Source organism: Parus major, chromosome Z (genome assembly GCF_001522545.3).
Source record: "Parus major isolate Abel chromosome Z, Parus_major1.1, whole genome shotgun sequence".
Classification (NCBI taxonomy): Eukaryota; Metazoa; Chordata; class Aves; order Passeriformes; family Paridae; genus Parus; species Parus major.
In genome coordinates this window covers 18,669,071-18,694,745 of record NC_031799.1, presented here as the reverse complement: position 1 = coordinate 18,694,745, position 25,675 = coordinate 18,669,071, and the positions used below count along the sequence as shown (strand labels likewise).

Genomic DNA, 25,675 nt, shown 5'->3' with positions numbered 1-25,675 from the left:
AGCTTGTTCTTCCAACACTTTCTTTTTGTACAAATAAATTATATAAACTCTTTGAACCAGCAATTCTCAGGAAGTACATGGCATCTAAAGAGTGTCAAAAATGTCCTCCAAAATTTTTATCACAAGAAAACTCTAAGAACTGGGGCTATGCTGCAAAACTAAAAACCAAAAAATGCCTTAAGATATCCATCCATATTTTAATGTAGTTGAAATCCATACATGCAGATGTTCACTTTGAAATGCATCAGCTCCCAGCATATGAAATAGGATGATATGCCAAGAGCTAAGTTCAACTACATGTTCTCCAGTTTATTTTTAGGTGGAAAGTTAAACAAGACATTTTGTCACTGCAGGTTGTCCAGCTTCAGTAATTATTTTAAGTTGTATGATGTTTTTAACACTTCTAATGTTTGGAGCTGCATGTCTTCCCTCCTTAGGAAGGCAGAGTTTAAAAAAGTGATGTGTAAGGTTTTCTTGAAGAACATTATTATTAAGGAAATACCAAAGTAGCCCTTTGTGGAGTTTGCGGCAGCTGTTTTTCATCCACAAAACTGCTGGCTTCTGCATAATCTGACATCTTAGTATTGGTAACAGCTGCATGATCAAAGAATGAAAGATGGCCTGCTTCTAGGAGCAACACAGCTCAAGACACGTTGCTGTCTTCCAAGGGTGTTTCTGCAAAAGCCATGGGGCTGTATTTCCGGCCACCAGCATGAAATTTTAACTTTTGCTGCAAACTATGTATTTTTCAAAGCTCTCATGTAACTCCAGCAGCTGAGTTGTATCACAAAGTATCCTCTGTGGTGTGGAAACTGTATTCACCTCCATTCTACACAAAGAGAAAAATCCAGACAAAGGATTTTAGATGCCTACCTGACTGTACTGGAAGACCTGCTTTCTAGGGTCAATATTTGGAATGCAGTGTTCTTTTGCTCTTAAAGACTCTCCTATTGTCACTCCTTTCCCCTTCCTGAATAAACTAGTAGCCTTCTAGAACAAATAAAATTAGTTCCTCTTGGAAGGAAGATGTCATGAATACAAAAGAGGGTTCTCTACATACAATCATTACTCCAAGTAGAATCAGGCTCAGTAGTGACCAGTCTTGGCTGAACACTTCTTGCTATTCTTCTCCACATGCAAGCAGCACTACTGAAACCTTTCTACCCTGCAGCACCTGCTCAACCTCACATCCTGAGGAACCAGTCCTCCCCTCACTGTATCCCCCTCAGCCCTCAAGCCAGCCACAGCCACGCCAGCACCTGCCTCCCACAAAACATTTTCAGCCTCCTGAGTCCAAAGTTGAGAACAGAGCATCACTGCACGTACATGCAGATACACAGTACTGTGTCTAAGGGGCAGGGCTTCAATGTTATTTTAACAGATTGGCACCTTCCAGAAGGTTTTCTAGACACTAGACTTAACACTTTAATTACAAGGGGTTTATTTATTACTAATTTTGAGAAAAATGTCACATTTCTTTTCAGATTGCTTTGTATTTTGATTAAATTAGAAATAAATAGCTTCTTTATGTTGTATTAGAAACTATTTCAACTTCCCAAGTTATCGTAAATTGAAACACTCATGATTTCTCTTAATTTGAATCTTGTTAGCTAGTGACTGTTTGATGCCAGAACTGAGAAACAGCTATACAGATTAATTGTTTTTCAACTGTAGACAGCGCAATTCATAGAATACTTACATTTCATGTCTAGTTTGAATATTTTATGTTTAATCATTAATTAATTTGAACTTAGAACTCTGCCTGTTAAAAATTCATACCTGTAGGTTGACAAAAATTTTAAAAATAACAAATGGAATTAAAAAATTGTTTTGGCAGAGTATTAAAAATATTGATGTAAGACAATTTAACTTGTCAGAATTTTTCTTCATTATCAAATTAGCTAAAACTCAAGCGAAATGCTAGAAGTTAAGCTGAACCATCATTTTTTATAACATCATCAAACAATTAAACTAAACTCCATTTTCCAGTTTGACAAGTTAAATAGGCAAGATGAAGTAATTGGCTATTACATCATATTTCAAGAGTAGGAGGCAGAGAGAGGACCTCATCTTTGGGAAGCACTGTATGTTCTGATCCAGGGCAGGTCTTGATAACTCAGCAACTGAACATGAGACCAGCAGTACCAGTTTGGGAATGAGAAATAATTTCGTAAATGAAAAGCTGTCACTGCATGGCAAAAACAGAGGGGCAGTTTGAAATAGAAAGGCTTATCTGGATTAGCCAAAATAGTTATTTAAATCAAACATTGACTGCTAATTTTGCAAAGAACATAAACTTTATATGCTTGGTCCGTCAACAAACAATGTTAATCAAATCAAGGTAAGATTTGCTTTATGCAGGTTCAGTTTTTTGATCTCTGATCAGTGACAATATTTAGTTTTACAAGCAGTGCTAATAGCACATTTACTACCAAGCTAAATCAGTTAAATAGTAATCATAATTCACGGCAATTTTTGTTTAAATTAAATCTGCAGACAAGCAGTGCTTACTATTACTGAAGTACTACCATGCTAGTTATGAACTACAGAATCTCTGGCATGAGCTAACATAGTTTCTAGGGCACCACAGTGCAACAGCACACATTTGTTTGGCAAGAAAAGGTAGCAAGTGGCCAAAGGAAGAGACACGGGACTGTAAAGCATATTACCAATACATGGAGACAGTAGAGGTTTGTGCCTGAATTATTTTTACAGTTCTGCAAAGATATTTGTCCAGAACTACACATATATTCAAGATTACAGATGAAACTGTGTAGAAGCAACAAAAACCACAAATTAGCCTGGCACCACTGCACTCTGCCCTGCATAAAGGGCAATGCACAGCACTGATCCCCACAGAGCAAACAAGGAACTGTAGCTGTGACTCAGTCGCAGTTTGGGCCTTGCTTCCCTTAATCTACGTATGATGTAATCTGTACCAGCCCTTTTCCTGGTACGCTTCACTTTGCCCTCCTCCCCCGCTCAGCTGTGCTGTCAGTGAATCAGGACACAGAGACAGTGCTCCATGCACTCCTTCCCACATGGATAGGAGCAGAAGAGCAGCAGCAGCTCTTTCCTCTGCAGTCATAGAATCTGTAGCATGGGCAATTTTGGAAGCAATGCAATGGGACAAACTGGTGCCCCAATATTCCTCTGTGGAGGTTGACAAGTAGTTATACGTCAAACTTGAAGAGAAAGGTAAAACGAACAACAGGAAAAATCTAAAAAATTATGGCTTCTGCAAATGCTTTATTTATTATTTCTTACTGACTTCTATGACTACTCCCTTCTATTTAAAGTCTTTGTAGCTCAGTTTGCTGCCCTTTTGCATGGAATAATAATGCTCTCTGGAATCACACATAATTTACTATGCAAAATGCTATTTAGTGCAACCTAAGTTATTAAATATGGCCCAAATCCTAATTGTGGTTCTAGATAACAGTGGTGGAAAATATTTTGTTCGGAGAAATGTTTATCCCTGTGCTTTTAAAATATTGGACTGTCAATCATACTGTGCAGCTTTTGGTGGCTTCAGGAGTAAATTACTCATGTGCTAAGCCCTAGTCTCTATGTAAGAATGTCCAATCTCCATGTCAGTGTTCCCATTTTACAACTTCTCAGCTGAAGCTTCTGAAAGCAGACAGAGGCAAAACTATACCATGCAATCCCAACAGTGTCAAACAAAGCATTTTTCTAAACTGCATTCCATTCTCCTTAAGGGAATGTAAATTCTGTGTCAACTTACCTGAATGAATGAACCTACTTTTGATCACACCATCTCTCAAATAAGTAATACTTATGATCAAACAAATGGGAAGAGTATATATACATTGTGGGAACTAAACAGAATTTAATTTCAATGCAATTGTTCAGGGGTTGAGAGAAAGAAACCTTATGCTTATTACAACTCACTGAAGTATGTTTTTTCCTCACTTGACAAGGAGTTTGCCAAAACAGATAATTATGGATACCCTAGAAATAATTTGAAAGAATAGAGGCATCATCACAGAGGGTTTTTTTTTTTAGCTCTTTTTAGCTTCTTTCACCTTCTATCCAACTTACTCAGAACTCACTGAATTTTATAACTGTGTAACAAGTACATAGTGCAGGAGAAAGGCAGTCATTTAGTACATTTTTCAATTTCAAACTATTTTCAGGATCTTGATGCTAATTAAAGGAACATGCAATTCTACTTTACTTCCCATGAAATATTAATATATCACACACATGCATACAGACCAACAGAAAGGTTTCAGTTCAAACTGAGACTTGTGGCTGTGCAACTCTGTGTTGTGCTCCAAAGGAAGCAGCATCTATTATCAACAGGGAAGCACTATCTAGTACAAAGATCGCTATACACATAGATGCGTTACTATGGGTTCACATCTACCACTTTCAGGATACCACACTGGTGGGTTCAGAGATAAACCACATTTCTCTCCATACCAGTTTCTCTCAGTATTGCCACAATTGCAAGTTTCCTCATTAGTTTTCTGACACCCCAAGAAACTTTATTGCTATCTCCATTCTACAGACATGGCCTTATACAAGGCCAGGTTTCTCAGAGGATACCCTTGAGCTTCAGGACACAGTCATTAGTAGTCTGTAGCTGTAAGATCTGTTATGGGAGAAAATAAGGGTTAGATTTCTAAATATATTTGGGTATCTTGTGTTATAGATGGCAGGATTCTTTAAAAGCCTCTACAAATCTGATGCCCTCTGAAATAAGAAAAAATCAAACAGAAGTCAGGCACAGAAAGGCCTGAAGAGAGATATCCTCCCTGCCTTCATAAGCATCTTTTCTTTCTTTTCCAAACAAGATGTGAAAAATCCAAAATACAAATGTGCCATGTTTAAAGTCAGCAGAGAAATTTGCAGCCAGAAGGAAAACTGGGAGGTAGGAGCATATTTACATTTACCTCAGAAATTTTTGGATGAGCTATATAGAAAGTATACTACAGCTTAAAGAATGGAAGATAATAGCCTCTTAAAGAAACAACTTGCATGTATGGAACATGTTTTCTATAAAACAACTGCTGTATCTCAGGACAACTTTTGTTAATAAATTCTGACAACATTAAAGCTTAACAGGTGAACTAATATGCATCTAAAGTGATAAATTACTGAATCTTCTTCCACAAAATAGCATTTGACTAAAATTATTTCAATATTAGTAGCCTTCAAAGCATTTTCATTAATTTAAAACTGTAATGTCCCTGGACAATGACATATTTCCTATCTGCCAAAACACTTGCTACATACATCTAGTTTCCTACATACATAATAAAGAAATTTATTAGTCAACTTAGTTATTAAGCCCTAGTTAAACTGGTTAAAATTTAATTTAGAGATGCACAGGAATAAAGGTAATGATTTTCCTCAGCCAACCATATATAATCATTTCCAATATACATATAAAAGTCCAGAAGACGGGATGCTACAGTACTGCAAAAATATACATATTCAAGCTCATATTCTCACTGTTATTAAGGAATATATGTACTGTACACATATTGTACACATGCTCAGACCTGGGAAAGGCGCGATCCAGAATTCTGTATCAAGACAGATTCCCTGATTACCATAGGAACAGAGTATGTTTAAGCAGAACATAAGAAACAAGGTGATCTGCAATAATTTGTCAAAATATCATCCTTAACATAACTAAGTTGAGATTTGGTATATTTCAAGCTGTAAAAAAATCAAAAGGCAACCAGTTATCCAGTATCCCAGAAAGTTATTTTCAAGCCCAAGGCTTCTAGCATTAACATTCCTTATGGAACTGGCCAGGTTAGATATAACCAAGGTGATGAGCAGTATTCATGAGTTATGTCTAGCCAGACACAGAAGGCCAAGTGGCTTCCTTCAAAAATGGGGGAAAAGGGATGGGTGCACAAAGAGGAAAGAAACCATTAGGGATGTGGTATATTTAACACTGCACAAATAGTCCTCCATTACAAAAAAAAAAAAAGGGGGGGAGAAACTGAAGAAAGAGAGAGGTAAAGCCACTTATTCTGAGCAAAGTGAAAGCTTTATAATGGAAACAAGCAAGCAAACAAACTAACAAAAAATATTAGTTAAGCATTTGTAGAAGAAAGAATGGTCTGAATACAAAACATGATCCAGTCTCGAGAAAACAATCAACAGACTTAGTTTGATGTCATGATCCAACTACTCTACCACTGTCAGGGAGGAACAGCTCACATTTGTCCTCACTTAAATGACTGACATGTCCTGATGATTATGAATGACATTTGGTTAGCCTACAGTATTTACCAAATCATTGGTTCCCAACATGTGGTCAGCAGTGTGATCCATAAGACTGAACTGCTTTATGAAGCTGTATCTCTGCAATATTTTCAATTAAAAATTAGTAATAGACCTCATCATGAAACCTGAGCAGCTGGGCAACCTCTACCATCAATAGCCAAGAGCTAATAAAAGATAAGATAGACAAATATAAAAAAACCCATATATAAGATTCGAAAGGGGGATGGTGGGCTAGCCAAAGTGAAACAGAAATTGTAATAAAGTTTAACATATGTCATTTGAAATTAGAAAGCATTAGGGTAGAAAAGAGAGGAAAACCATCCAAAAAAGTATTGTTACAGATTGCAAAGATAGGAACATAGGCACAGCTCCAGAAATTTATGCTTTGGGAACTTAGGGTTGTTACAATAAGATGTTGACAGCAAAACGTCATTAAAGCAAAAATGCAAAATTTGTGGGCTTTACATTTATCTTCAGAAACAGTCTGGTCTCATGACAAATACACGAAAGAAGAAGATTTGTAATACAGGGTTTCAACATGGAATATGCCACATACATTCCCTTGTTTCACAGCAGCCAAACAGCAGTTTACCATACCACCTTTACTGTCAAAAGGGGAATATAACATGGAATAGCAGCCAGTAAAGTTTATATAGCTAAAACCCAAAGCAAATCAGCCCTACAAACAGGGACCAAGCAATATGCTATATGTATTTCAATACTATAATTATATTTATAATGATATTGTGATGGAAGGGTTTGTGCCAGTTTCAAATTAGGAGAAAAGAGGATCATATAGTGCCCCATATTATTCTCTGTAATACAGAGAAAAAAAATTAGGCTTTACTGTCACATTCTAAGAGTATAATGGGAGCACTCTTTTCAAAAATTAGCAAGAATTTTTAACATATATATATTTGAACTACTTTTTCTTACAAAAGAAAAAATACTATTTAGAGATTACTTGAGAAGGTAACAATTTTCAAATTCCTAGTTTATCATTTCTGCTCTGTGATACGGTCAATGCACAGCCCTGCAGGCAAAGTACCTAGCTGCTAAATTATTTCTCAGATCTATTACCTCATGAAACTAAAAATATAAGGAGTCCTGTAACTCTGAATGCACCATTAGTCACAGCAATCTTTCACTCTCCATAAACTGCTTTTTCTTGAAGGTAAAATATTTAGAACACTATTGTGCTACAGTTCTCTCACCTGTGGAGACTTCTTGCTCCCTAATTCAAAAATGAACCAGCATTTCTAGCACCAGAAGGAGTTTTACTCCACCAATTCCAGAGCCAAGGCTGCCTGCCTTGAAGCAGGTTTACCTCAGAGCAACTATCACAGCAGCCTGGCTTACAGAAATCATAGAACAAAACACCCCCCCCATCTTCAAGTATCACATTAAGTGGTAATTTCAACAACAAAAGTTGTTTGCAAGTTGTATAAGTGAGAAGCAATTAAAATGAGGTCAGTTCAAACTTAGATGGAAAAACTGTTGTAGTATCAGTTCCATGGCTCTACAGAAGTAACTAGATTGGGGGGAGAAGGGAAAAAAATTTTAAAAATAGAAAAACAAACCCACATTTACTACTTCCCAGAATAGGTTTAAGAATAAATTTAACTTAAATAAATTTAAATTTAATAATAAGTAAATAAATAAAAATAATACCATAACAATAAATATTATAATAAATAATAGTAAATACATATTAATTAATAAGCAATTTTATTAATAATTAATAATAAAATAATAATAGATAAATACAATTAAATAAATTTCACTTTAAAACTTAAATTTAACTTGAATTTAACTTAAACTTCTTTCATTTTGGGTTTATTATAGCCCTTACTGTCTCTATAGTCTCAGTGTGAAAGAGGGGCAGAGATAATTAGTTAAAAAATAATTAGTATATTGTGTAGGAGCTTGTTTCAATGAGCTACAGTTTGTCAGTATCAGGTGACAATCTTTCCCAGGTCATCTCAACACACAGACAGTCAGGACAACTTTTCACAGGCCAGGACGTTCCAGAAGATCTCAGTGACCCAAATGGCAGGAGATGCCAACGTATCTTCTTTCTCAGTGTGTCACAGTTACTCCAGAAGCAAGTCAAGTATCTGCCTCCATGGGTGCAACTTGGAATCTTCTGCAGTAAACAATGTCTCACATTCCTTAGAAACTTGCAGTAGAAATGCTGGACAAGTCATGTATGTGTGTGCATGCATCTGCATAGACAGATCAGCAGTCAAACTTGCTCCTAAACTCTTTACAAATTCATCAGCATGAAAGACACTGTGGGACATCTCTCTGCTTTCTCTCACGGAAAAAGACACAGCTGCAACTCCCTGTAGGATTAGCACTGTAAAATGCTAGTGCAACTGGTTTTCTTGTTTTGATAAAACCACTGGCAGCTGGGTTTGAAACCCACGTTTTAACATCAACTACCGTGAAAAAAACTTTACATTAATTAAAAAAGCTGTAACAGTAATTTAAGAACCAGTTTAATTGAAGATACTCTTCAATGGTTATGATAATCTTAAAGAACCTGTGTATACCACCTTAAAAGAATTCACACAGAGAACGACTGAAGAATAATGGAGTTTATATTTCTACTTATTTTACATTTTTCTAAGTGTTCTAACCTAGTCAGTGCATGTTTTCACCAATTAGGCAAGGAATATACTAAATTCTCCCCCACAAGTGACAGACTACTGCACAGATGAGTCCACTATAAATTAATTATGGTAGTTTCATTACAACAATTGAAAATTTAAAGACATTTCATCTCACCTCAATGGTGGGTGGATCTTCTCTTTTTTTTCTTATCCATGCTGAAAAAGAAATCAAATGGATTATTTAAAACATCACAAACAGCAATAAAACTCAAAATCATTATGAATTTGTAACAAAAAGTAAGTTTATGAAAAAATTACAATAGAATTCACCACAACCTGGCAAACCTGTCATTTCCCAAACTGTAGGCACAAGATATTATCTCCTGTTTCAGTCTTCAGAGAAGGGAGGGGTGGGGGGATGGTGTCACCTCTGTGCCACCACCTTGGGCATGGTTTACATATTACTTTGGCTGTCAAAACAGAGCTTAAAAAGCAGGGCTTATGGCACAGGCTTATTGTTGAGCTTGAAAAACAGAGTAACAGAGTACACCCTAAGAAAATGACAAGCTGACTGATGGAAAGTAAGAACAGCCTTAGACCACTCTAAAGAAAAAGGATTCCTGCACATGCTTCAGACATTCTTGAAGCTGAAAACTTTTTTTATGTTACTACCAGGTAGAATTCCTTTATGGGTATGAAAGGTACAGACCCAGACCTGACTGAGAGACTGCAGATCCTGGACTGAAACATATTGTGTGGTTCTGTGGGATTACTCACTTCCAGGAGGGGCGGGTACCATGACTGGGGTCCCTCTATCTCAGTTAAATCATGCTGGAAAAGTACAGCAGAGGAATAGAGGAATAAAAGCAGTGGCAGTGACAATTGTCCTATAGCAGTGACAATTGTCCTATAGCTCCTGTTTTCTGAACAAGATCCACAGACATTTGCCCACTCCCATCACTAACACCACTGTTAGCTGGGACTGTCAGGAGGCAACAATCCAGACACTCCATCGCAGACACTGACAGGTCTCAGTTTGTGCAGTCAATGAATTAAGAGAGAAAGCTCCAAGTACTACAGACATTATTTAGAGGAATGATCTGACACCACTTTTTAGAAATATCACTACTGTAACATTTTTTCACACCATTTTAATCCACACAATTGGTAGGTTCTTGGTTGGATACTTCTAAGACATTCATCTTGCCATATTTTTCAAATTAATTAGTAGCAGAATTTCAGTAGCCAGTAATGAACAGAATGACAAACATAAGGAAAGCCACTTCCAAGTGCTGAGATGCAGCAAAATGTTATTTCATATGTTTGTTTTGATAATTAAGATTTTTGTTACTATGCTTGAAAATTAGAGCAAAAATAACATTTTCATATAACCCACTCAAATTCCTGGCCTCACCTGTTGTCATCTATAAAGTTTCAGAAATGCTTTAAGAAGTAACTATTCCGTATTTTAACTTTCTAATACCATCTGTGCTGTATTTTGACGGGAACCAGGGAATGATGTTTTAGGCAAGCCTAAGACACTAAAACCTAAACAGAGTCATAACATCATCTTGCTTCTGAAAACGCAATTACATAGAAGATGAAACACTAACACCATGGCTTCAGCAGCAGTATGCAACTGGTTTTAGGGAGACTAGCTTCCAATTAACATATGAACAAAGGGAAATGGTACAATGCTACATGAAATGGTAGAACAGATTGGAATTTAGCCAGGATGTCAAGGCCAACAGCCTTGGTTAATGGTAAAGTTTAATGGTAAAATACCTGTAAAGATATGAAGAAAGGTAATCCTTTTGGTTCTTGTCTATCAGATGCCACTTCCTGAAGATATGTACTTTTAAACGTCTCTCAAACTACTTTTCTTAAAAGCATTCCCTGTCATCTCTTCTCAGTGCTCCTAACAAAAAATAGATCCAAATCTGTCATTGTGGAGAAGTGACAGAGCTATGAATAGTCAACATCACCCTTTCTCCAAGTTTTATGTCAGTGGAAAGAAAAATAGCCCAGTAAGATAATTCAAAATACAACTAACTGACTTTTTTATTAAATCTGTAGAACTATAGAACTTTTTGCATGTAGCTGTAGCACTTACAAACACTTAAATTTTACAAGGATTTCAAACTGCAGATTCTGGGAAGATGAGAGACTAAACAGAGACTGACACTTCTCAGCTGGCAGCCTTGCATACACTATGCAAAAAACCAACCATGCTATTGAAGAAAATCTTAACAAAGCCTTTCCTCCTGACAGGAGTTACCTTTGTCCATATTTTGCAACAGTTTCAGAATACTGAAACACTTAGCAACATCATCAAGAAAAGCAAATGTAGTAGAGATTTCAGATATAGCAAAGCACCTATACTAGACACTAATCAATAAAGGATGCAGTTGGAGAAACAGAAGAAAGGAAAAATACTTGTTCAAAATGTCTCATAAAAAAGTAAAGCTTTAAACCATCAAAATTTAACAGATTACTTTAAACAAAATATAAACTTCTACCTTACCATAACTTGCTTCTGACCTATAGAAGGACAGTACCACTGTTTTCAATCCCACAACTCTCAGCTTGTAAAATTTGGCTTACTTTTTTTCAAATTGCAGTATTTTCTTAAAACGCCAGCTGCATTTTTATTTCAGATTATAATAACTGATCCCTAAAGAAAAACATTTAAATACTCCAAAAATTAAGTTGCAGTTAGAAAGTACTGCTCACATATAAACATTAGAATAGATTTTCTTTGACTACTAGACAAGTCATGTATGTGTGTGCATGCATCTGCATAGACAGATCAGCAGTCAAACTTGTTTCTAAACACTTTACAAACTCATCAGCATGAAAGACACTGTGGAATATCTCTCTGCTTGCTCTTATGGAAAAAGACATAGCTGCAACTCCCTGTAGGATTAGCACTGTAAAATGCTAGTGCAACTGGTTTCCCTGTTTTGATGAAACAGATGATTTTCAGATGAATGGAATACTCCTAGTAAATGATTTGATCATTTAATTACATACCTCGTTTAAAAAGCTGCAAACAAGACAGTGAAGGGTAACACAATCACATATGTGCTCTGAACAAAGGCTGTGAAATAAGGACCACTACACAATACATTTTCATTCATTAACTGAACTCACTATCAAAACTCAAAAGCAAAGAAACAAACCTTAGTTAGGAAGATTTTTCGTATCAAACATTCCATAATAGAACTCTATCTATTTAAATACATAAATAATGCACACAGCTCTAACACTGTGCTCTTTTTTTCCAGTTATAACAACACTTGAAAGATGGTTTTATTGGAGCTATTAACCTATCTTTTTTTTAATAAATGTCAGGAGTACAAATATTTTTCAGCTTAACACTACATAAAATTTGTTGGCACAAATATTGATAGTGTTTTCTGAACTACTGCAAATAATTCAATTGTAATATCTCTCATGAACTGCACAAAAAAGTCATTATTTAATGGAAGATGTCTTCATTGCCATGTAGCTGAGGGAACAATATAGTATGAAAATTTACTAAAATTTTTTTGTATCCATAAGATGAAGTTAGTTAGATATAACATTATCATATTCCTTTGCGCAAATCCACTTCTCAAATATTCTTCATAAAGCTCAAGATGCAATACAAGTTTAAAAGCAAAGAAAACATCATCTAATTTCAATATATTTTAGCACACTGCAGTTTAGCATCTAATAATTTTATCAGTCTTTCAAAAGAAATACATTTACTAATAATTCATCTAACCACTCATTAATCTTTGGGGATAAGAATGGAAGGACACTAATATATATAATTCTCACCAGTTTTTATGTAGTTTTCTTTGAGACAGAAAGATTTTTAAAAGCCTTTCAAATCTTTGACTTTTAAGTTATCAATAAAATTTTGAGCACCCAACACACAATTAAAAAAAATCACCAACACCTCATAACTCAGGTGTAGGAGAAATTAATGGTAGGGAAAAGGGAGAATGAAGGTGTACAAAAATATAACCATTTTCTTACTGAGTTAGCACTAGGTTTAACAAAATTCAAGTAAATAATATGTTGAAGTTTATATATTTCGCATTCTCTTTGGAAAACGTATCTGTGTAGGCAGTTGAGTAACGAAAAAGCTCTTGTACCTTTCTTTATGATCTGCATTATACCTTTGGTGAATGCACTTTAAAATTACTGAACAGCTTTATACCATCTCAAATATTTGTTGATGGAAACAATGTAGGTAGGTGCTTTATTACATTTTATTTGAACAACATATGCACACATGCATATAGGTAATTAAAAGTTGACTGTTATAGCTGGGAAATTTCTTTTACATGACATTCCCATTTCCCAGGCCAACAAAACAAAACGTCTTCACCATTGTCAGCCAAGATGTTTTAAACCTGGCAGAGAAGGTAACATGTATGTACTGAGTGTAACCAAAACATCTTCCCTGCACCCAAAGGCTTTGGCAAAATGAATCATTGCCTCCATTTAAAACTGCTGCTTCTAATTTTGTCTGGATGGACTCATTTTAATTCCACCTTTGTCTAAAAGGAATCTTGCATTCCTTTTAGCTGGACATTTCCTACCTTGGGACATTCACATTCTTTCATCAGCACTCATTTGTATCCTTATTAGTATGCATGAAATTTTCATTGAATTTTAAGACTCCTACTGGCAGATAATATTCTGCAATGACCATAAAAGTAAGCATACAAATTATGACTCTCATGAATCACTAAATGTTACCAAGAAAAAGAGAGATTAGGTGTAGATGACAAACAAAATGCTGCATGAAACATGCCATCTCTATGCTATATAAAATTACAGCTCTCCCCTCATGAGCACTACTGACATATCTTGAGGAGGTAAATTACACATTCCTCAACAGGTGAACATTCAGAACTAAAATAAAGAAACATTATCTGTTGTGTGCATCCATACTTCCTGAGGAAAAATAGGTACTCACACTTTGAAGTAAAATATAACAGACTTCACCTAAACAAAACCAGGCAACATTTCTTTTATACATATGGATTGCATTCTAAATTTAAAACTATAGTATCGGAGGAAATACAGTTTTGGATTTTTAAAATTAAAATTAATTGAATTTTATGTGTACAAAGAGCCAACACTAAGGATAACACAAGGAATTCTGTTTTAGTTTTACAAAAGCCTCAATGGACATTTCAGAACTTTTCATAAAATTCACAGGTCTGAGAATGTACATAATTCAATCCTGCAGAGCACTTAAAACTAACATGTTTAGGCTAAAATTTCCTCTTAAGTCATTCAGGAGTAAACCCTTGGCCTTGTATTCAAGTAAGCTCCCAGGACCCAGTACACCACCTTCTCCAGAGTCAAAGAAACAGCTTACACAGATTGAGCCTGTGATCTGGGTGACACTTAATAGCTTTCTGCCCGGTCTCCTTTACCTTTATTATATGTTTAAAACTTGATAAACAAAGCACCAGAATCAGTTCCTTAGGTTATCAGCTGTACCAGACAGTTGAATGTCTTAGGTACAGAATGAGATTTAACTCTGCCCCCTTCCAATTTCTCTACAGTCTCTTCTCACTCCTTACCCTATCCTTTGTCCCTGGTTTTGTGAAAGTTCTCTGCAGACAAGTGATGCCTGTGTTTCCAGGAATGGAACTTTTATTAATTTTGGGGACAAGAGGTTTCTTTTTCTGGTCCTACAGTTTCAGGGTAACAAAGAAAGGGAAATGATGCTGGGATGACTGCTTTTAAATGAGGTGGAAATTAAGAATTGTCCACAAGTAAAAAAACCTGAGTCCTGGCAGAACAAAGACAGTTGGTAAAAAGCAGCTCTCTACAGGTCCCAAGAAAAGGAGGAGAAAAGGCAACAAACTCTTCAGCACAGTCCTAAAAGTGAAAAGCCTGAAAGGGAGAGGAAGGAGAGCCAGCCAAAACTTAAGCAGAGGCCATGGAAGTCAAAGGAACATACACAGGATTTGGAGAGGAGCCCCTGGAGATGTGTGTGCCCAGCAGAGTCCAAGAGCAAAGAGAAAACAAAGTAAGAAATATGAAGTAAGATTCTAACCTTATATTCATCTTTTACTGTTCAGAGGAAATGGCAAGTATTTTAGAACTCCTTTAAAAAAAGGAGTCTTGAGCAAAGTCTAAAGTTATTTGCTGGAATGATCAGCATCCATAATAGCACAAATCATAATGCAAACACCCACAGAAAGAATGTACTGAGAAATTTTCAGGCATCTGGACAGAAGACACACAGTGAAAGTTCAGCACAGGTCCTGTGGGCCTGGGAAACTTCTATACCAGTCTTAAAGAGGAAAAAATTGGGACAGAAATGGAATGAACATTTTAGCAAAGAGTGTCTAAAAATCTTGAATTAAACTGTTCTTACTCAGATAACTTGTTTCTATGGTAGTATTTGAACTATCCACTTTCCATTCCTTTACATTTTTAACTAATACAGATTTTTTTGTTTTTACAGAAGGCAAAATAGAAGTAGTGATGAATTGAAATTCAGAGCATCCTACATCCCTCACACCCCACAATATGTAGCAAAGACATAATAGTTCTTTGAACAGCTTCTATACCTATAGCAGAAGTACTACTTTTGGCTTTTTAAAATTCTACATCCACAAAACAAAAAAGTACAGGTTAGCCTTTTACCAGAATTCCCATCTTTATCTCTCAGAAGCATACACTACACATACACTACACATCCATTCTGCTTAACAAATGCACCAGGGAAAAAAGCATGCACATATCTCTTCTTTCTAGAGAAATTCAGTACTGTTGTAGTTGAGGAACAGCAGTCCCCAATTTAGTTCTCCCACAAAAGCCCCTCAAACCAAGCTGCTGCCTGCTTGCTCCCTCTGCCCTCCTCTTCCACCCTTCCCCACTGATGGTGGAGGGAATGGGAGGCACAAAAAGGAAAGATCATAGGGTGAGATAACAATTTACTGGAAACAGCAATGAGATAAGAAAGCATATATTAGTATTAGTAATAAAAATAAAAACATACAAAAGAGAGGGCAATTTACATGCAAAATGCTCACCAAGGATGATTTGAAATGATCACAGCCATGTTTTTTCCCAACCAGAGGACACACCCTGTTTCTCTGAAGCCAGCATCCCCTTCCCCTACTCCCAGCAATAACCTGAGGTGGTATTGTGTAACACCTGGATTTTGGCCACACCCCATCAGCCACACCCCCTCCTGGCGATTGCAAAAAATTAACTGTCCTTGGCCAAAATCAGGACAAGTACTTAAGAGGAAATTTGCAGAATCTACAAACTGCAAATTTTCCTTTCATCTGTGAATTCTTTGCATTTGCTGACAGTATCACAAACAGAAAACTTCACAGTTACAAAGATGAGGAAGTTAAGCAATAAACCTATAAACAAACCTATAAACATAGCTCATAAAAACAGGACTGGCCAGTTAATTGTTTCTTCTCTAAAACAAACCTGAACAGGATGCCTTGACTTGAACAGTGTGTCTCAGGTGTGGCAGCTGCAGCTTTGTAGGCAAGCCCATATGCCCATGAAGGTATGTGATATTTGACTTCAAAGTCTTGTCACACATAACCTCCTAAAAAGCTGCAACCTTCCAGGCAACACACTGTCAGATCACATGGATTTGTGCTAAATTTCTGAAGAGAGATATAGCAATCGCTTTTTAGTGCTTCACAGGTCCCAATACCATGAAACAATGTGTTTCTATTGCAATCTGGTTGAACAATGCAGTCTAAGACCATTTGTGAAAGGATGATTAGCCTACACCCATCTGAGACAGTCTGACTGTATGCGTTGTGCTCCTGTTAATTCCAGCCAAGTGCAAACAGAGACTAGTGAATTGTCCTGGATGAGAATTCATTCACAGGAGAGCAGTCGCCTGAAGCTTCATATATGCTTCTCGGTGTCTGTGGTGCAGTGCTTGCATGACAGTCACAGAGAACTAAGATAAGCACCGATGACTTGAGCACTTTTGGATGAGGAAAAAGACCTTCAGAAAGTGGGATTTGTCCATTCAAGCACTGGAAGATTTAGTTAAGACAAGCCTATTAAGTTGCTGCTCTCCTTCAGAGGATGGCTATAAAGAACGAGAAACAATAGAGCAAGACTTGCCAACCCACTGTGGGTACTGCAGCAGTAGAAGACAGACACTGTTGATACTGTGGTTTCACTAGTTGGCAAACACTGCCAAACTAGATGCCTTCAGCTCTTAATACTAGCCTCAGATTATTGTAGCAAAAATCCTAGGAATTAGTGTAATGACAGTGATAAAATATTAGGTAATGTTTTCTATTTTTCTATTGATTCCATGAAGGGATGTAATGAGCCTGAAGTTTTCTCTTTGCTCAGTATCATCTCCCTCAGAGAGGAGCATCAAGCATAAAGGAAAGAGAATAAGGTAAAGCAAGTATAAAGCAAGTATACTAAGACATTTCCTCAAAACATGTTGTATACTCAATTCATTTGCATCACACTGACAAATTAAACCACAGTAGTATCTGTGTGCAAGAACAATTTTTCTTCCACCAATACTTTTAATCTCTTACTGAACTCATGCAAACTTCCAGCAAGCAGAATATTCAATGATGAGGAATTGCAGAGCTTAAATACATATTGCTTAAAATCTCCTGGCTTTGAACCTACCAGTTTCAGGGAGATGCCTAGGTATTTTTCCTCTCCAAAAAGCATATTGAGTGCTGGGTAGCCTCCTTGTTAGTACATACTATAAAACAATAGTTTTCAGGAATTCCTTGCTTATGCTGCAGAGTTCTGGATTTCAAGTCACATTTAATCCCATACTTGGCTCAAGCACCTACCAACCTCAAAGACCAACATATAGTCCTTCTCTTGTTTCTCTCTTTCTCCAAGAGCTGATCAGCTAATCCTAAGGAAACAAGCTAACTTCCCTGAAATTTTTATTATAGCCCAGATTTTCAGACAAGAATTTAATAACTAGTAGCAGTTGGACAAAATGGTTAATTAACAGGTTCTCCAACTCTCTACTAGACTGCACAAGGGAGAGTATAGGAAACTGAATACACCATGAAAAAAGCAGCCCTATCACTGTACCACCAATATGTAGGTCAACCTATATATTACACTGCACTGAAGAAATAATAAGGAAGTTTTGTGTTATTTAATGCATTTAATGCTGGTCATTCAGTCAGATTCTCCATGGGCACAAATATTCTCATATGTAATAGGAATACGACATTTCCACACAGGCTTTTATTAAGTATTGACTTCTCAAACAAAATTTATCCCATTTTTCAAGAAGTTACTTTAAGAATTCATAATTGTTATCCAGTTAAATAAAAGTCTGCCTTATCCAAAAGGAAAGTTAACAAATTACTTGTTTACATAGCCAGGCTTTCCATTAAAAATACAGTCTACATTCAATGGCAAAATTATCCTGAAATAAAACCAAAATATTTACCTTCCCATTCTGCTGGAAAGTCACCAATTTGATAATTATATGCTTCATGATTTACTGTTTCTACAAATCTTCTTTCTGGTATAGTCTGCCCTATAGCAGAAAAAAAAAAGAAAGAAAACCACATATATTTATATTATATATTTTATATATAATTTTTATTTAACTATATATATAAACATATATCAAATATTTAATTGTACTTACATGTATATATAATATGTGTATATATTATGTATTTCCATATAAATTTATAATGGCTGATCACCCTATCAGTTTGAAAGAACTGTAGCTATTCATGTGAGTGCAGTGACATACAGGATAAAAATTAGATTAAAATACTGAGAAAATTATTACCATCTAGAAGTTAATTTGAAACTTTATATTTCAATAGCTTCAATGAAAGTTTATGTGTTCTACTTCCAAGTTGACTTGTATTATAGATGATGAAAAACAGCACTCAAAGCTCACTGGTTAGGTTTGCAAAATAGTTAGGCCACATCACCTCCAATCACTGGCAACTGCCTTGTGCCTGTGAGATTTTTAACAACTGTCTATAAATGAAATATTTTCTTTGTTAAAAACCAAAAATCATTAGGTAGGAATCTGATATGGAACATTCAGTGTACTGAAGGGGGAGATGGCATGGGGAAGCTGAATCTACATCTCACATTCTGCTTCTATTACTGCCAAAGAAGAATTAAACAGTTGGAACAGTAAGGTGGTACACAGCAGATTGACTGTCAGATATTATGCTACTGTATGAAGAAAGAGTATTTTAATTTGCTTTTTAAAATAGCAGGTGCTAGAAAAATATGCAAGGTTCCCATCCCTCATAGGGAAAAACCTAACAATATTTCCTAGGCTTTTTCTACCAGATTTTTCTCTTCCTGGGGTGCTGATATGGAAAAACTTGACATTTTGAGGAAACATGAAGTATATTTGCATAAAAAATTTTATTTCATAATGAAGCGATTGATGCTTCATTCATTCATTCATTCATTCATTCATTCATTCATTCAGTATGCTTTCAACAAGTATTTCAACTGAAGTTGTTTCAAAACTGATACCAGTTGAGACTTGGAACCATTAGCAGCTAAACTCCACAGTATTATTCATTACTAAGTATTTAATACAGTAAAATAAGAACGTGTATATAATCTGAAAATCCTTTTTTAAGATTCTTCTTGAGCTTTATATTTTATTTTTAAGCAATGCAACATTTTTATTGTTTCAAGATATTCCATCAGGAAAAGAATACTCAACATTCATCCTCAACATTAAATATTTTAATCAGTGTTGGAAGTTATACAATTGATGCTTATTTGTTTTATAAGTATACAATTCCTATATGCTGATGAAATTATAGTTGTGCCTAGCTGTAACTTAACTTTTTTCAACAGTACCATGGATGATTTAATTTCTTATGCTGTTCATCTATAAAGCAAAACAAAACTACAGAATTACTTTCTTCCCATACAGAAGACTGTCCAAAAAAGCTGAAGAGGTATCTAATCAGGGCTGATCCTATACCAGTCACAGAAAAAAAAACTCCTCCAATCTTGTAAAGCTACTAGACTTTACAGTTAGAACAACACCTTTCAAAAAACTGTCCATAATCTGAGTATTACACCATCTGAATAAACCGCCATTAGAAACGGTAGTGAAGAACTGTTTTTTTCTCACTGCCGCCACAATCTGTGACTGGTATTATTTAACAAAATATACCACTTCTTATTCTGCAAGCTTTCATAAAACTCAAATAAAAATTAATCTTCCAGATCCCACAGTCAAATCACACTGTAGAGCCAAACTCAGAAATTATTTCCCGAATGATTTATTTGAGTATTGATGGTGGCTTTTAAGCCTTTCTGCATTTGTGATGCACACATGACACTAATTAACTTCAACTGTCTGATTTGCCTTGTCCCCTAAGTGTTTTTTGGCCGACCACCAGTGACAAATAATTTACATAGGTTTTGTAGGGGAGATCGCACTGAGGCCTCTTTAGGTGTAATTAAAACATATTAGAGTTTAGGGAAGCGTTTTTTCATACTAAAGATTGACTTTATTGACTGTTTTGCTTCCTATTAGTTCATTCCCATATTTTTAAAGAAATACTTAGGTCTTTGCTACAGCAATGCAAGAGACTTGTAAAAGCATACATATGAAACAATTAAAAATAGAACCATAAGAGCAGTTTTAACTTTAAATTTAACCTCATTTTCATCAATTGGATGTTGGAAACACAGAACCATTAATACTTCAAGTTGGGATTATATACATAACACAATATATCCAATTTTGTCTTAAAAAGCAGGCCACCTTATAATCTAACAGAATTCACCATATATACACAGAGAATATCAGATACAACATCATTTACACTAAACACCAAAGTTGCCAAGATTTGCAGTTTTGCAGTTTTCCAGACAGCAAAAGGGTCAAGAAGCCTAAGTAATTGAAATATCTTTCAGCAAATGATACAGTATTTACACATTTTACATTTATATACTTTCTTACATATTTTCCCTAAACCTTTCCATTTCAGTCTTCCTGAAAACCAGTGCATCATGACTGAATTGAATTTGTATAAAAGCCCCAAAACAAAAGTGTTTACCACAAGTTTTGTGGCCTGCTGGCATAAGAAGGGGATAGTCAAAGCCAGCAAATGAAATACTCTGTGAAACATAAAGGGGTAGCCAATGGCATAATGAATCAGTTTCTAACTTTCTACAGCCTTATCTATAGAGTAGGGAGCCTAGAAACCAGGTTGTATCTTCACAACAAAACCCATGGTTAACAATAGATATGCACAGATGTTATAAAATTAATATTTTAATTTTTCAGTAACTGCTAGAGAAGTCTTTCAATGGGCAAAATATCCTAGTTAATCCACTGGAGTCACTAAATATTATATATATACATATATATATATATATGTATGTATTTACGTTTAGAAAAAATTATTGAAGAACCTTCCAGATAAAAATAATAATAATTAATTAAAAAATTGTGGTGTTCTATAACCAAATTATTGCTATTCTGATACCAATTTCTAAAAAACAATAAGTATACACACTATTCTAAAGATCTTCAGCAACCCTAGATTGATTTTCACTGTTTACAGAACCATTATTAAGAAAAGATCTCCTGTTAACCCTCAAACAAGTCTGGACAATGTGTATGTACAGCTAAACAAACTATGGCACACATAATCAGTGACAGCAGAAACAGGACCAGCAATAGGGAGCTGGATGTTTCTGGTACCTGAACTGAGCCACCTGAACATGAGTTCCTGCCAGGTATAAAACATCTGCATGTTTTGCAGTCAGCAGATGGAAATGGGATCTCCCTCTCACATGCTCACATTCAAACAGAATGAATATCAGATGTTCATGAGAATTCAGAACCAGGGCTCTTCTGGCTTGCTGATTGGCAACATCTGCATGCTAAATGTCCATGGAAGAAACACATTACTAAGATTTTATTTTTTTTTTTAATGCACAGTCTGAACATGTAGCCTTTGTGAATTTAAGGCAAGTGGCCTAAATTTCAGTTTGCACAGCAGCACTCTAAATCATAATGAAAGAAGCATTTTTAAAGCATGCATTTTTACTGAAGTACTATGTACTTTGAAGAGATTTTAAATTGTACTTCATTCCCTAACAGCCTATCATTTCCTTTTCAGTAACCCAAAATAAACTCAAAACAAAGGTTTCTAAAATTTTTTTCAGCAGTATCTTACAACACTCAAAGAACAGGCCACCCATTTCTTTCCTGTTTGGAAACCACCAAATAAACTGTAGTTTTTGCTAAATGTAAAGCAGTACTTAAATTACCAAAGCAACTCAGCTGAGCAGTTCTTCATATAAAGCAGAGGAAAAGCTACTTCTCTAGAAGTAACAAACGTAGCTTTACATATCTATAGGTTGCAGGAGCAGCCCATCACTGTCAGAACAAGATTAAGTTTTCATCTCCACTGAAGAAGGGAAAAAAGTTTATTATAAAAGACAACCCTTTTAAAGGTGAGTATTAATTTGTGAAAGCCACTATTCCTTTGCATAGATTTTTAGCTGAGGGAATCTGTTCAGTGATGACTGTATTAATGTTATCTCATGGTCACAACTCCAGTGTTTCTGCAATAATTATTTTCACCTTAGGAAAGACGTAAATATTTTAAAATAACATATTTTACCCAAATAATTATGGATTTTTTTCCAAATTTAGATTTCTAGGAGGTTAATTAACTTTTGCTTAGTGACAAATTAATAACTTCCAACAGTTCATTATATTCAGTCACAAAATAAATACAGTGTTCTGAAATACCAATTAAAATTGAAATGAACATGAAATACCAAAGAAGTATTTGCATCTAACATCTATCACTCACAGATGTGGCTATATTTTCTCCAATAATTAACACACTTGAAATAATCTAAAATGCTTTATGCTTTATAAAATCATAACAGGAACACATTTCAGTTTTTACGAGCAGCAATGCCACAGATGGATCTGATTTCCATTAACCTGAAATGAACCAGATCAGTGATTCCCAGTTTTACAGCAAGGCAAGATCAAACAATATTACACTTATTAAGTGCTGACTCAACAAGTCAAAAAAAGATAAAAGAATGAGGCATTCATGGTCAAAAATTGTGTTTCAATTTTGCAATTCACATTTACATTTTAACAGCAAAAATTTGGCTTTCCAGAGTTGTCTGCAAGTACTAATTTCTTCCCAAAGGAACACATGTTTCTTCATTTTTACTGAAAGTTTGAAGCCAGGGAAATTGTTTCCATTTCTGGGAATATGTACTGCCAAAGAAAAAGACTCATATACCCTATAAACATCACAGTCTCTTTTCACTTCCCAAAACAATTACCAGTTGACAGTCAGTAACTTCCTCTGGGATCAGTGCCCATGAAGTTTATGTATGTTCACACAAATCTTATGTTTTGAAAACCTGCTGTGTCTTGGGCTGTGGCAGTTAAATTAAGCAACATTTGTTGGAGAAACAATTTCCTTAAAGGGACAGACAAATCCCTCTGCCAAATATCCACTGCCATTGTAGCCCCTGAGCTCTCTTAATCTGGCAGCAGGATGCAGCACCACCAGTTCCCACTCCCTGCTCACTGGAAAGCCTTACATCTTCCTCCTCATCTGTGAAGCTAAAGACATACCATGTCTCTAAAAAGAAGCACTGTTTTGTAAATGAGTCTACAATAAGCCTTCTAGAATTATGCAACATTACACTCCTTTGTGAACACAAGTGCAAATGATACCAGTACAAATGGCAGTTCCTTGGAGAGTTGATGGAAGCTCAGTGGTCTGTCACAGAAAAGCTTTCTCCCAACTGTTCTTTTGGTTTCTTTTGGTCTATCATATTCAAGAAAGGCTTTTCTACCAATTACTGTCAAAATGTGAATAAATCCAAGAATGAGATGCTGAATTTATTCCGTAAATGTATGGAAAATGGCTTAAAATGGGAACTTAGCATTTACAAAGGGAATTTAGCAAGCAGATAGAAAGTGCACAATAACTTGTACTCTTATAAATAAAAACATATTGCAGGGAGATAAACAAAAAGGCAGTGAAAAAAAAAAAAAAAGTGGGAAGAGAAACAGGTAAATTAAACCAAGGGTATGAATTGTAAATAAAATGAAAAGAAAGACACAGCTCTGAAGAACATTCATTCTGGAATGTGACCCAACACAGCAGTGTTACAGACTGGTTTGGGTGATTCATTACTTTTCAATTAGAAATCTTCTGCAAAAACTCATTTACCACCTCCACTTTTTCCACAATAAATAGAATTATTACAAATAGCTGCACATACATTCTCAGGGTACTAATGCTACTTTTGGGGGTTAGTATATTGTCTCAGTTTTAGAAGACAGGTGTCTGCTAGGGAGGGCAGAAGCCTCCCTTGGAATGAATGTAGACCCCCTCCCTCCGAATAATTATAATTCTAAAATCAAGGGGCTCTCAGGCAGAGATCTGGGGATAGGAATAACAGTTCTTTACTGGTGTGTATAAGGAGGAACACAGACAACAATAACTACAGCATTATCAACAAAACAGAGCCAGGGACCCTGTGACAGCCTTCTCGGCCGAAATGGGAAGGAATGGAGGAGAGGCTTTGCTTCACAACCCCTCGGGCAGTCAGTCCCGGTGCTCCTGCAGGGCTCTGAGGAACACTCAGCTGGAACAGCAGGGACGAGCTGAGATCCTGGGCCGGTGGCTGAGGTGTATCAGCAGCTCCGCGGTGGTGCCTGGCACTGCCACACGTCCCATCAGGACAGGGGGTGCGAGGCCACCAACAAAGAGGGGAGAAGGAGAAGCAGCAACAGCTCTGTCTGGGTGATGGCGAAATTCCCTTCTCCCCACCGCAACAGCTCTGCACCCAACGTGTCCTTCTCTGAAGCTGAACAAAACCCGCCAAACTGTCCCCACCTCCTTTTTTCCTGCCCCCTTCCCCCCTGCTGGGCCCAGCCAAACTCTTTGTCTTTTGTTGAGCACCCACCAAGTACCCACAGTTAGGCTGTCCCAGCACATAATGGGTAAAAATTCCATGGGCAAGCCAGAACTAAAAAAAAGGACACCTAACCCCTAACATTATCCACCCTGAATTTTTTCCCATACCAAAATGTTACATCAAATATTAAACCTTTAAATTATACACAAACACACACTACTTTAACTATATACATATGTACATGCATATACAGATACAAGCACAGTGTCATGGGTTGTTCACCCTAAAACCAGGTCCCCTTCAGGTATGCACCGGGTCTCTCCATCCTTTTGCATCACCCACCAAGTGCAACCCGGTTCTTGAGCAAAGACAGCCCCACGGATTGGACTGTCTTTGCTGGAGGCAGAATTAACCTAAACAGTTTTTCTCAGCATACTTCTCATATGTACTACTGGAACCTTATCTCCATCTGTCATTCTAAAGGGCTCAGATTGGTCAGGGCCTGCTCGGTTAGTGGAACCTTGGGTATTCACCAACCATGTGGCTTTTGCTAAATTAATCTCCCAGTTCTTGAAAGTTCCCCCACCCAGTGCCTTCAAGCTGGTTTTAAGCAAGCCATTGCACCGTTCAACTTTTCCAGCAGCGGGTGCATGGTAGGGGATATGGTACACTCACTCAATGCCATGTTCTCTAGCCCAGCTGTTTATAAGACTGTTCTTGAAATGAGTCTCATTGTCTGACTCAATCCTCTCAGGGGTGCCATGCCTCCAAAGGACCTGCTTTTCAAGTCCCAGGATGGTGTTCCTGGCAGTGGCATGAGGCACAGGGTAGGTTTCCAACCATCCTGTGGTGGCTTCTACCAT

At 36.4% G+C, this 25,675-nt stretch overlaps 1 protein-coding gene across 4 annotated transcripts in view; it reads right to left on the bottom strand.

The window, feature by feature from the left end:
• Nucleotides 1-25,675, bottom strand: part of NDUFAF2 (NADH:ubiquinone oxidoreductase complex assembly factor 2) — a 56,831-nt gene that overhangs the window by 4,368 nt on the left and 26,788 nt on the right. For 2 of the 4 annotated variants that reach the window (XM_015652881.3, XM_033511355.1), the window contains exons 2-3: nt 18,337-18,426; nt 9,061-9,101 (exon numbers count right to left, since the gene is read on the bottom strand). In XM_015652881.3, the coding sequence (XP_015508367.1) occupies nt 9,061-9,101; nt 18,337-18,426 (131 nt within the window). Of the gene's footprint in view, nt 1-8,048; nt 8,496-9,060; nt 9,102-18,336; nt 18,427-25,675 lie in introns of those variants that run through there. The other 2 variants (XM_033511356.1, XM_015652882.3) reach the window with 2 other exon arrangements.